Source organism: Mixophyes fleayi, chromosome 6 (assembly GCF_038048845.1).
Source record: "Mixophyes fleayi isolate aMixFle1 chromosome 6, aMixFle1.hap1, whole genome shotgun sequence".
Taxonomy (NCBI): domain Eukaryota; kingdom Metazoa; phylum Chordata; class Amphibia; order Anura; family Limnodynastidae; genus Mixophyes; species Mixophyes fleayi.
The window spans coordinates 198,865,187-198,879,597 of NC_134407.1; the positions used below are offsets into that span (position 1 = coordinate 198,865,187).

General features: G+C 40.6%; 1 protein-coding gene across 3 annotated transcripts in view; it reads left to right on the top strand.

Moving 5' to 3' along the window:
- Positions 1-14,411, top strand: part of LOC142095160 (myosin heavy chain, skeletal muscle-like) — a 167,283-nt gene that overhangs the window by 58,573 nt on the left and 94,299 nt on the right. For all 3 annotated transcript variants that reach the window (XM_075177994.1, XM_075177993.1, XM_075177992.1), the window contains exon 4: positions 10,252-10,308. In XM_075177994.1, the coding sequence (XP_075034095.1) occupies positions 10,252-10,308 (57 nt within the window). The remainder of the gene's footprint in view (positions 1-10,251; positions 10,309-14,411) is intronic.

Here is a 14,411-nt window from a genome sequence, read left to right on the forward strand (position 1 = left end):
GCATCCACAATTCATTTTCATTCAGGTTCACATTAGAATTTGCAGTTTTTAAATATTTTTATTTTGAAACACTATTTAGATAATATTTTTTAAATCCCAAAAATGTATGTATTTTTGTGCAAAATTAAAACTGTAAACATTACTACTGCCTTTGAAGTTCAGAGTTGCATTTGTGGTTTGCTATTAAAAACCATTAATAATAATAATTCTTTATTTATATGGTGCCTGTCTCCCAATAGGAGTAAGAGGACTTTACATTGTTGCAGAGGGTGAGGCAGCCATAGAAGCTTACAGTGTAAATTCCATACATCTACCAGTATGTTTTTGAACTGTGTGGGAAGAAACTGGAGCACCCAGAGGAAACCCACTGAAATACAGGTAGAACATACAAACTCCACACAGGAGTGAACGTAGATCAATTTAAGCTGGAATAAATGTGAACCAACTGGCACATGTGTGAACCGGCCTGAATGCTATCGAACCTGTTTCTCAAATGATGGTGAATTTTCACATTTTTAAGACATGAAATGCAGCCTTTCGACCTTCTCTAATGACAACGGATGTGTAGTAATAGCATTGGGGAAATTGCCAACTCTGCAAAGGACCAAAAAGTGACAAGTAGCAAACAAGAACCCTTGACTTTGCCCAAATCATGAATAAAGGGGCAACATAACCTATGTCATGTATACACATTCCGCTGTGCTAGACACAATTAGCAGTGCCACTCTGGTTAATCCTTACAAATTGAAGAATCTTTTTAGCAATACTTGTATAAAGGGGCCAGATTGAGAGACAAGTGTTACGTTCTAGACACCAAAGTCTCATTATTATCTCATCCAGTGTTTCACTAAGAGCTGAATTTGCTACTTGCTGATTTACATAATTGTTTCAGAATTCCAGCTGTCTCCGAGGGCTCGTTGTTTGCCGTTATTACAAAGGGTTAGTTATTTACTGCACTGACTGTGAAGGCCTAGTCATATATTGATTGGGAAGCCTGGTCATTCATTGTTTGAGGCTTAGTCATTTATTACTCTCAAGGTCTTACTGAAATCGAGTCATGTATTGATTCAGAAGCCTAATTTTCTGTAGATATGCAGCCATTGAGTACATCACTACAACGTACGTGTAAACTTTCCTATTGTACACATTCATATATTTTTCTCTTTTTATTTTAGCCCATTTTATTATCCCTCATGGTTATTCAATATTGCCTGCTTAAGAGACAAATTTTTGTAATTAAATCTCAATAAGTGGATCCAAATAACATTCTGCTATGTAATTGAAGACTTAAAACATGAAAAACTTGCGCATGTAAAAAAAAAAAAGATTGTATCAAAACTTCAAAAAAAAACAAGTGGAAGTGTTGCCCGTAGCAGCCAATCAGATTCTATCATTTATCTACTACATTCTAGAATAGTAATAGGCAACATGAAGTAACTGTGGGGCCTCACAGTGCACTCCTGCCTCCGACGGGTATGCCTCCTGACCTTCCTTCACTGTACAGAGGCTGTCGGTCATGTGACGCAGTAGGCGAATGCCCCTGTTCTAACAAGATCAGGAGCAGCTGACTGGGGGGCCGTAAGTGGCCCAACTCTGTTCTGGAGAATGATAGGTAGACTCTGATGGATTGATATGGGCACTACCTCAACATTTCCTTAATAAAAATAAAGGTAGTACTAACGTGTACGTAGGTCAGACTTTGTAGCACCACTTCTACTGATTCTAACATGTACATTTACAGGTGGATCCACAAACCAACAAAGCCAGGCACAGATTGGATGTATGGGGTATTTCTATAGACCAGAAAGTTGTCGCACACCTTAAAAAGTTCTTTGGAAAATTAAGTGCTTTTGTGCAGAAAGAGAATCAATGCAGACCTGATTTTTTTGTGAAATAAAACAAAATTCAAAATTTAAACTTTAAACAGGCAACGTTTGATAGTGTACCATCTGCAAACGCGAAATCCAAACCGCAAATTGGAACTTTAAACCAAAAACCCAAATTAAACATGCCCAAAAATGAACAAGTTTGAGGCTCTTGAACCAGCCAAATTCAATTTCAAACCTGTTTAAAAATGTATTAATTTAGAAATGAGTTTTTTTCAGTCAATAATGCTGCTCCGTCTCTTTCAGGAGAAAATGTGTATGGTTCTAAACTTGTAGACTCACCTTTCCCCATTAGCCACCAGATTTGACCTCACCAGGCCCATTAGTCACCAGATTGGGCACTACTTATACTATACTTTGTATACTACCCGACAGGTGGTTTTTGTTTTTTGTGTTTCATTAGCCACTTAAATCCGCTCTGCATTATATGGTCATAACCAGAACCAGGGTGAACTGCACAGAGCAGAATCTAATAAACTGTGCCCTGCGTTTATCATTACACTACTGTTTTTGAGGCCTAGTTATACCTCCTATCCCTATTGTATCTTGCTTATTGACAATGCTCCTTTTATAGTATAGGAAAGCGTATGAGTGTCATTTTTATCTGTCCATCATTTGATTTTCTCCCCATGGATAGTATAAATAGTGACCATTATATTATTCCAATTTATATTTATACCTTTGAATTTAACAGCCTTTTCAAACGCACCAAGTTTTTTAAATGGCTCAACATACAAAGGAGCTCGCATCTCGATGGAGCCGAGTATTAGCACGGCAACCTGTTTAAGGATGAAATGTCTTGTCATAGATTGATGGCGAGTCTTTGCATTTCTTAGAAGATCAGGACAAACAGTGGAAAACATTTGTTATTAGAAGTGTCAAGGTCCATATTTCTCGCTCGTTCACGCATCACATCCCCAATCCTTCTGCATAGATCTCGCTGTCATTGTTCAGCTCTCTCTGCTCCGTGTATCATCGGCAAACAGATGTGGAGCTTTCAAATCATAATGTACTGTCCGGCTTTCTTGTGAATCCTACATTATTTTGCTATACTATTTTCTGGTTGTGCCTTGGGTGCAAAATAAATGGATAAAACTGTTATAATATGTGTAATCCTCTATCTGGTGAATAGTCTCATAGATTTGTAATTCCTTTTTAATGTGTGTTTGCCTAGGGTCTGAGCATCTCATCCTTCATCTCCTGTTCATCTGTGGGCACCCTGTTTTGGGGTGAGAGGTGCAGTCTCCCCATATCTAGAGATGCTCACTGACCCCCGTGAAGTGGTTTTGGTTTTGGATCTGTATTAGCTTTGTGTTTTGGTTTTGGCAAAACCACCCTCCTGTGTTTTGGTTTTGGTTTTGTATTTTTTTAGAAAAATTGCTAAAATCACAAAATTTCGCTCTTTTTTTGATTCACATTATTATTTTCATACACTTTCGGACAAATTCTGCAGCGACCTGGCTGGATGGTAAGCGACAGAGCAATGACTCAAACACACAACAGTTCCTAGCACATCTAGGACCCATTGGTACACAGCAGTGGCAGAAAAGAAAAGTCAGAAGAAAAGCCTGCAAGGCCTACTATTTGTATTTCAGCAATGACAATTAGCAATGGAGCTCTTCTCTTTAGGTGTATATAACACCATACACTTTTTTTGTGCAGATTTAGAAGAAAAGCCTGCAAGGACTATTAGTTGTATTTTTTGCAATGAGAATTACCAATGGAGCTCTTCTTTCTGTGTGTTACCTATATAACACTGTAGAATTGGACTGCAGAATTACATCAACCCTGTAAGCACTATTATTTGTATTTTTCTGCAATGAGATTTAACACTGGAGCTATGGAGCTCTCCTGAATATCACTGATTACTTCCTTTTACACTGCTACCCCTCTTCTTTCAATTCTATCTATTTGCCTGCCCAACTGCTCTACACTCTATGCTACTCGTTCTGTGTCCCTCTCTCAAATGGCGCTAGATCGCTGTGAGGGCGGTATTAATAGATTCCAAAACCCGCGAGATCTGACGACATCACAATGACGTTTTGCCTCGTTTTCGATTCCGAAAAAGCGGGAAAGTACCGAGTCATCTCGGATCGGTACTCGGATCCCTTAAGTTCAGGTGTGTTCGGTTTCCCAGGAACCGAGCCTGAGCATCTCTACCCATATCAGCAGGTACAAATGGCCTGAGACATGAGATCTTGAAGATGTATAGAATCAACCAATTGTGGGATTTTTCCCTCACTCTGCTTGTACAAGGAAGGACTCTGAAGAAGGAGAGCTCAGTGTTGGTGTCATTTTGCATGTATTGGGTATACACCAGAGGCATCTAACTGGCCACTGTTTGGTATTGACCTGTTAGAAGTCAATGGCACTCCCCTCACCCCAGAAAATTATCTGGCTACTTCTCAGGAGCATAAGCTACCACATATAAATCTTAAGCATACCCATATTACGCAAACTATTGCCCTTCAGTTTTTGTGGAACTACAAAGCTCAGCATACTAGATATGCAGGTTGCATAATATAATTCCGCTTCAACCTTTGATTACATACAATGCTCCCTTGTGATGTTTTATTAAACATTTTAAATATTAAATAAATATTAATATGTAACACAATTTTACTTACAGCAGTCCTTCAGCTGGAGTAGAGGCAGCTTGAATAAATAAATATTAATATTAAACACAACTGTTCTTATTGCAGCAAATTACATTTTCCTTATAAAAGAACTCCAGTGCTGGAGTGTGGTGGGGGGATTGCTAAAATAAATATTAATATCAAATATAGTTTTACTTACACCCACCCAGAGCATGTCTATAAGTAAAACCATATTTAATATTAATATTTATTTAAGCATGCCTCTCATTTAAGCATGCCTCTAAGCATGCCACTGTATCATTATATATAATTTTTCTTAAATATACATATTTAAATTTACTTACATAATTCCTGTCCTGGGAGGTGGGCAACTTGTTTCGGGCTTCAGTGATGTCACTGGTGTGGATGGTCCAGGCACTTCCCCAAACGGTGATTCACTGGAAAAAATGGCTCCTGCCTGGCTCCTCTCCCACTCAGTCCTCCAATCATGGCTGAGCACATGCTCCTCTGACTCTTAGTGCCCAGCCTCACATGTTTGAGGGAGTGCAAGAGCACATAGGAGCCAGGTAGGGGCCACTTTTGCCTTTGAATCGCCATTTGGAGATAGTGCCACAAAAAAGGATGGCTCCCTGCTGCACTTGTTAGTGTAGAGTAGACACCGGTCTGCGGCCATGTTAGAATACAATTATCCCTGGAGGTGCTGACCTGGCTATGCTATCATAATTAGCAGTTCAGGCACCTGATCTCCATGTTATCTGGAGATCATGTGATCAGGTGACTCTTCTGTGCCAGAACAGATACTTGACATGGTTCACAAGCATCCTAGTGAAGACCCTCAGTGCATCATATAGACCCCCCACTGCTACCATGTTTATTTCAGTAAAATAGGCCCCTAAAATCTGTCAAAATCTAATATATTACTTACCACTGATCTACGTACTATTAGAACACAATGGAAGTGAAATACAAGGTGCACCGAAAAAACAACAACTTGGTTTCACACCAATGCCCCCTCAATAGTCCGCTCAGCACATATTGAGATGCAGGTCTCATCTCTGCACTCAGGAGCTGCCTCTGAAAACTAAAAGGTTGTCTCTGTATGCAGAGAAGCAGAACATCTTTTGGGAGGTAGACTGTGGATAAATGTCACAGTTCTATCCTAAAATGCAGCTCTGTTTAGATTTTATCAATTATGATGATGGGGACTTTGAAACTGTTTTATTCGTCAATGGGTCTCCAATTAAACCTCTTTATCTAAAACAAGCGAGCTCCCTCTGTGGATGTTTGTAGAAGTTAAGGAGAAGCTGCTGTCTGTAAGGGAATTATTAGTAAATTTAGAAACTGTTGCATGCATGTTGTTGTAACTATATGTCCCATTTATATTTATCAGGTTTAATTCTTTTTAACCCACGTATTATGATATCTTTATGTATTTTTTTTTGTATTTCTTAGCATCACTTAGCATGAATACTATGTCCAAAAGGTTCTGGAGATTTGCCTATTTTTTTGAGACTCTTGCGGTTGTTTCTACAATTGTGAATGGCAATAAATTGCTTACAGTAACTGCCTGGTGACTAGTTGTTAATGCCTTCTTGTTCTTCAATCTCCCCGCTGTCAGCTTCCAGCTGCAATGCTGTCTGTAGTCATTTATCCATCTATATTTTCTTCTGACACGATCCGTATGTATCCAAATGTCCACAGACGAGCTGGTAAAATGCATGATAAAAAAAACCCATCCTGAAACATATCTGATCATGTCAGAAAACACCTCCTTCATTAAAAGGAATTGTGTTTGATTAACTAAAAAGGATTTAGTGCAATCACCTAGGGGCCTGATTCATTAAGGATCTTAACTTGAGAAACTTCTTATTTCAGTCTCCTGGACAAAACCATGTTATAATGCAAGGGGTGCAAATGAGTATTCTGTTTTGCACATAAGTTAAATACTGCCTGTTTTTTCCATGTAGCACACAAATACTTGATAGTTTATTTGTACACTGACATTTAAAGTTGATATTTGTGTGCTACATGAAAAAACAGGCAGTATTTAACTTATGTGCAAAACAGAATACTAATTTGCACCCCTTGCATTGTAACATGGTTTTGTCCAGGAGACTGAAATAAGAAGTTTCTCAAGTTAAGATCCTTAATGAATCAGGCCATTAGGGTGACAAGATGGAAACTGAAGTGGCCAGTGAAGTATAGGAAGAAATGTCAAATTTTGTATTACATGTCAGCAAAACATTACTATGTAATAATAAAAAGAATTCAATTACATTTTTCTAGAAGGGGGCAAGGAGTACGTCCCTCTAGGTCTGGGGAGAAATGGCCACAGGTGTCCCACCAGTGGATTCTAGGTTCAGTGACTGTGCAATTGTAATTTTCAGAATACTGTCCATCCTCTGTAAAATGAATACATTGTTCAGAATGCAATTGTCCCAATGCCCTCATTCTTCCTTTGCTAGCTTACTGCACAGTAGCTCTGTCTTTAATGTCTATTTAGCCTATGTATTAGCTTTAGATATGTTGCTAATCATTTACTGACCAAATTTGCTAAGTGGACATTGAACGTACACTTGGGATTTACTAAATTGCAGGTTTGAAAAAGTGGAGATGTTGCCTATAGCAACCAATCAGATTCTAGCTGTCATTTTGTAGAATGTACTCAAAAAATGACAGCTAGAATCTGATTGGTTGCTATAGGCAACATCTCCACTTTTTCAAACCTGCAGTTTAGTAAATATACCCCCCAGTGTGTCATGTCAGGTCCATATGATCTTGCTGAAGCTATGGTAAAAATAATAATGAACAAAGTATACTTATTATGTGAGGGTGTGTTTAATTAAATATGTATTATAGAGCTCAGCTGTAGTTTAGGAGAGAATGTGTTATACGGAGTTGCTTATATTTCGTACAGAACCTTGGAAAGATACAATCTTGCACTAACAGCAAAAGCAGCTGGTTTGTAAAATGGTACAAAAAATAATTGTGTTACTGATAGTTGGGGAATTGGTACAGTGTATGTAATTTCAAACCTAAATTTGTCAGCCTGATACAAATAAATGTAACAGCATTTTTTATATATTTACATAAGGCAGAGTTTTACACAGTACTGTACACATTTTATTGTGTTCACGTCCCTTTAAGTAATGGTTAAAAAGTAGCTCAGCGTTTAAGGATTCTCAAGATATTACAATGATAATAAGACTCGTTGGAGATCCTAATTTTCGAATTCCAATGTTTATGGCCTTAGACATCTTTTTCTCTCTGTCCAAAGAACCAAAATAAACCAAAGTATATTGTAACCCTGATTGGGCATGGAAACTGAATGCATAATTCTCTTTACAGCGCCCTGTAAAATTGCATGTCCTGTATTATACAATTTAATGAACACAAAGTAACTTGACCAAATCATTGCATTTAACCACTGACTCATTTTCTATTGTATTAGCTAAGACTTAACCCCTAAGCAACCTAAATATCTCCCCCATCTACCAATCCCTTCACTGGCTCCCCTTTCCCTTCAGAATCCTGTTCAAGCTCCTCACTCTTACTTACAAGGCCCTCGCCAACTCCACAGCACCCTACATCTCCTCCCTCCTCTTTACTCATGCTCCATCCCGCCCTCTCCGATCGGCCAATGACCGTCGGCTCTCTTCCCCCCTGATCACCTCCTCCCACGCGCGTATCTAAGACTTCGCCCGCGCTGCCCCCCTCCACTGGAACAAGCTCCCTCCCTCCATCAGAACTTCCCCTAATCTGTCCAGTTTCAAACGGGCTTTAAAAACCCACCTTTTTCTTACAGCTTTCCAGTCTCCCACTTAACTTCCTACCTTATCTTCCGACTCTTCCACCTCATTCCCCTTCCCTTATCCTTATCCTCCGTTCCTCCTTCTCTCCCCCGTATCTCTCTGTCAGTCTACCCCACCCCTTAGATTGTACGCTCCTTTGAGCAGGGTCTTCTCTCCTCCTGTCTCCACCACTTTTAACTCTGCTCTCCAGCTACCTAGCCTTCCTCCTCGATGACCCCTTCCACCGTCCCCTCTCGCTGCCTCCTCTTCCCCCTGGGGGTCTCCCTCTTTTCCGTGCCCTCCTTCCTAGGTGCCGCTGTTGGCGGACCTACCCCTCTCCCCTCCCCCACCTCTCTAGCTGTGCCCTGAGCTCACTGAATTACTGTGATTATTGTTTACTGTTCTGTGCTGTCTCACCTCGTATTGTAATTTTGTTTGTCCCTGTAAGGCGCTACGGACACCTAGTGGCGCCCTATAAATAAAAATTAATAATAATAATAATAATAATAATAATAAAATAGAGATCAAATGTATGTCAGGATTGCACATACAGACCCTTTGTTACACTTGGGAGGAAATCACTAATGTGTGATGTTGCCAAACCACATGGTTTTGGTGATTTTATGTGCGGTTTGGAAACTGTGAAGATGAAAGGCTAAACTGCACAGCCCGGGCGCCCGGTCTCTAGGGGAGGGGGGCAAAAAAAAATGATCAGGCCCCCTCACCTAAAGATGCTTAGCCTCTCCTGCTACTTCTTTCTGGTTGGGTTAAAATAGTGGTCTTGTGACACCACAAGTGCTGGCATGCACTGACAGCCCATGTTTCTATCCGGGCACAGTCATTTTATTATAATTCCAAGGGGGCACAGTTATTTAAATTATAATACTAAGGGGACGCAGTCATTTTATTATTATACTTAGGGGGCACAGTCATTTTATTATTATACTAAGGGGGCACAGTCATTTTATTATACTACTAAGTTGGTACAATTAGTTTATTTTTCTACTACGAGGGTCAACACTTGTAGGGCACACTTGTGGTACATGCCCACTGCTGACTGTGTGCATGCTGATGCATGAAGTGTTACAAGCACCGGTACGTAAGTATCTTAAACCCAAGGACTTCATCCTTCAAATTGCAGGATTTTAAATAATGTGGTTTGAAGGTCAAAACTACTGCAAGGGGCAGCACGGAGGCTTAGTGGATAGCACTTCTGCCTTACAGCACTGGGGTCATGAGTTCAATTCCTGTCCATGATCTTATCTGTGTGGAGTTTGTATGTTCTCCCTGTGTTTGTGTGGGTTTCCTCCGGGTGCTCCGGTTTCCTCCCACACTCCAAAAACATACTGGTAGGTTAATTGGCTGCTAACAAATTGACCCTAGTCTGTGTCTGTGTGTGTGTGTTAGGGAATTTAGACTGTAAGCTCCAATGGGGCAGGGACTGATGTGAGTGAGTTCTCTGTTCAGCGCTGCGGAATTAGTGGCGCTATATAAATAAATGGTGAGGATGATGATGATGATGAAGGTGTGGTGATTTATAAAGCACAAAAATAAAACACTTTTTAGTAAATTTAACCTGCCAATCTTTAACTTGCATTGCTGATTTTCCTATAACTCAGACAGGAGGAACCATAACAAAACAAGTGGGTATAGTTTCCTATAATTTTAAAGTATACAGTACTGGGATAGATTTTGAGCAAATGTCAATTTTAATTATTTTTCAAAATGATGGGTGCTGTACATGAACCTTAATTTTTGCTGCAGATCTCTGGAATCTTCCTGTTATATAGCGGTCACTGTCAGATCATTATATGCTGCAGATTTATACATTATTTGCAGCAATACAATTACTTCTCCCTTTTCTACACAGATCCACATTTTCTGCTGTCATAAATGACACATTATATTCCTTTAAACATTTCTGGCTGGCGGATAGTAATGATTACCTGATTAATTAGTAATATGATTTTTCTTTAGGTTCACATTGAAGAATTGGAAGAGGAGCTCGAGGCAGAGAAAAGCATAAGAGCCAAGGTATTAATATTCAAATTAATAACAGAATATAAATATGATAATTCAGATTGATTTCAAGACCTCTTCTAAACACATCCCCACTGTCACCGTGAGACATGCATATTTTACGGGGCACAATAGACTTTAAAGTTTTTTATCATAGGAACATTTACAATTTATAACTTTTTTTTTAAAAGCTGAACATTTGTTTCTTATATAGACCTGTAGAACAGTGCCACCTAGTGTTCGTATTTTTTTTAAAATGGTAAAACACTTTGCTCACTTATGTAAACAATAAGGCACATTTATTACTGTGCTGAGGAGCAGTGCAAACACAGTTTTGTGATATAATGTGCCCACATTTACACAAATGTACTAGTTTTTATAGGTAAGCCATAGTTGCCTACTCTCCCGTAATGTCCGGGAGACTCCCGAATTTTTCTCAGTTCTCCCGGACTCCCGAGAAAGCAGGCAAAAATCCCGGATCCAGCGTCTCCCCGTTGTTGTAGATGGCGGGGGCGGGGCTAACCGCGGCATCGTGGTCCCGCCCCCTGCTGCGATTGGCCATAATTTCTCATGATTGACAGGGGCGGAGCCTAACGGCACATCCCCGCATGGCCACGCCCCCTCGACGGACCCCCTCCCGGACGGCTGGCTTTAAAAGTTGGTAAGTATGAGGTAAGCACATGGGTTTGAGTGCCTAGATCAGGCTTGGCTAACCTGTGGCACTCCAGGTGTTGTGAAACTACAAGTCCCAGTATACCCTTCTAGCAAAAAGCTGCTAAATATGTGCAAAGCATGCTGGGGCTTGTAGTTTCGTTTCACAACACCTGGAGTGCCACAGGTTAGCCAAGCCCGGCCTAGATGCTTCACTTGGGGGTGGGGTGCAAAAGTTTCTGTTGGGCAGATAGGAAACTATCCTTACTGTGTGCAAATAAGGAATATGAGTGTTTATATATTTTTGCTTCCACATCAATGATGGTGTTGAAAATGTTAGTGATTAAAAATGTTAGTGAATGGAATTTGATAGTTGTACAATCAAAGCAGCAGGAGAAATGGCGGCATGGAATACCAGCCCACTTCCTCCACTGATTCACATGCAAAATCGAGATTTTATTTTACAGATGAGACTATTTGAATGAGCTAATGGGTTGGAGAAGACGTATTTAGAGGGAGCTCCTTACATTGTGGGATGGTGCACAGGTGTCTACTACCAGCACAAAAATTACTTTTTTCTACCACCTTTAAGATGGTGGAGATTGGTTATTATCATATAGTTCATACTTGCCAACTCTCCCGGAATGTCCGGGAGGCTCCCAAAATTCGTGCCGGTCTCACAGAATCCCGGGAGAGCAGGCAAGTCTCCCGCATCCCGCAACTGCCAAGCCTAAACAACGCCATTTGCAGTGAATCGCGTTATTTTGGCCCCGCCCCCGCGACAAAATGGTATTCCTGACATGGGGGCGGGGTCAAAATGATGTGTTTGGCCATGCCCCACCCCCTCTCACCCTCTGGTCACGCCCCTCTCCCGGACTACACTTGCCGAAAGTAGGCAAATATGATATCGTTTTAAAAGAACACTTTCCAGTCACACATTTGAGGAGAAGTGCACTTTGCACAATGTAATAACTTTTGAACACAGCAAAATTACAGCAGAGTTTCATGACAGAACTGGCTGTTAAGTTAAAGGGACCTTTTTTCTTTTTCTTTGTGTTTGTCTGTATAAATATGAATGAATAGCAGCATAAAAATATTCTTTTCATACAATTTTACCTAGTTTCTTTGATGGTGCTAGTAAGTCTGTTTGTAGAGCTCACCATTAGGTACAGTTGCATTATTTGCCTTCTCTGCAACATAATCCATTTCTCTTATGTTATTGAGTTGTGATAATCCTCTTACAATACAGTAGCTATCATAGAGGTATGCCATTATCCTGTTCATACTTCCCAACTGTTCCGAATTGAGGGCTATGTCCCGCCATCCTGATCGTTTGGGGAGGTAGGTCTCTTCCACATACTTGCCAATTTTTTGAAACTTAATTCCGGGAGATCCTGGGCAAGAGGGGGGCGAGGCGAATCGCGTCATTTTGGCCCTGTGACAAAAGGCCGTTTATGTCTCGGGGCGGGGTCAAAATGACGTGATTCATTGGGAATCGCGTCATTTTGAGAAGCAAGTTGCCATATGCGGGATAGTTGCCTGCTCTCCCAGGGGTCCGGGAGACCTACCCGAATTTCGGGAGTCTCCCGGACATTCCGGGAGAGTTGGCAAGTATGCTCTTCCATTGCTGCTCTGCATGATGAATGGATGTAGCACGCGCTGGTGTACACTGCAATGAATGGTGTTTGGAGGGGAGGGGAGTACAGGGCAGCCTAGCACTTCAAAAGTGCTGGCAAGCACCCATTGTGTGTGGCCACACCCCACTGTGACATAACCACACCCCCATTGGATAAGGCCACGCCCCGATCCCGATTCCAGAGGTTTTGAGGTATTTCCTGGGTGTGGTCAGGACCACACAGGTCGGAAAATATGTCAGAGAGCAGGCAAAGAGGTGGCAGGCACAACTCCCTAATACTGTTCAGAGCCTCACAGACAGATAACATGAAATTATGCCTACCATATATATCTGCCTGTGCTAGCACACATATGCACAGAATTTTTGAGGTTCATGTCCCTTTCAAAGTTCAGTCAGTCGTCACAGTTCTGTTGTGGCCCCCCTTTAAGACTGTCTTTGAATTTTCTTCACATGACCTGAATAATTGCACTAACTAAAATAATACAAAGCGAACACCCCATGAAAGCACTATTTAATGGCCTGTCAGCTTAATATAGCCATCAGCACGTTAACAAACAAACATTAAACATGAAAGGCAGTGATAATTGTGTTTTGATAATGTCATTTAGTAAAACAGTCCAACATCTAGTTTACCTCTCCCTCCAATGCAACATGGTTTGGCCAAGGTGCAAATTTACTCTTTTTTTTGCTTTGCTTGCCTTAATAATACAGGCACACTGAATTCTTAAATGGCCAATGAGATGGGTTTTAGGCCAGCAAATCACATGGAAGCTCATGTTTGTGTGGAAGACTACAGGGATGTCATGGTTTGAAATCTTAGTTGCCAAAATACCTCACATTGTCACTTCTCCAAGTGTATAGGGCTGTCTTTGCCAGACTGGCAGGTTGGGCAGTTGCCTGGGGCAATACTGTTAATGGAGCAGCATATAACTTGCTTTATGCCTATTTTATTTACTTTTATTTTATTTTTTTTTCATTTTTTCGCTACTTGTATTTACCAACCAGCTATTTTTTTTCCAGTAAAAATAATAATGAAAGCAATGTTGGGAGAGCGTCAGCTTTAAATACATCTTAGTACATGAACGGTTTATGGCTTACTATGGTAAGCAAACGTGAATTTATAATGACAGTGCCATTTAAGATTCTAATAACACGATTCCAGTTTGGCGCAGTCATGCTCATTAACTTTCGTATTCAGCAATTTCAATTTATAGATCATTTACCTGCTGAGATGTGCCCATTAAAATACAATTTTGATGTGGGTTTGTGTTATACTGATAATGATCACTGTGAGCAATGCTTAAAACAGTTTACCGCCTTTTGAATGTTTATAAAATATACTCAAGGGAAGCCGTTGTAGTTAGAAGCTGTAATGACTGATTATTTGCTGTTCATCTTCTTAAATCCCCTTTGTTGTCAAATGTTATCCTTGGTTTGTGAAATTATAATACCATTTATATCTGCCCCATCTGTTATGGCCTGGTCTGATGTATCACTTTTTCTTTTACATCATGTGGAGGGCCGAGTGCATGTCACCAGGGTGCACTACGGGAAGAAGGCAAGACGGCGGAGGCAGTGTGATGATCTGGGCAATGTTCTGTTGGGAAACCTTGGGTCCTGGCATTCATGTGGATGTTACTTTGACATGTACCACCAACCTATACCAGTGTTGGCTAACCTGTGACACTCCAGGTGTTGTGAAACTACAAGTCCCAGCATGCTTTGCCAATATATATAGCAGCTTATTGCTGGAAGGGTATGCTGGGACTGGTAGTTTCACAACACCTGGAGTGTCGCAGATTAGCCAACACTGACCTATACATTGTTGCAG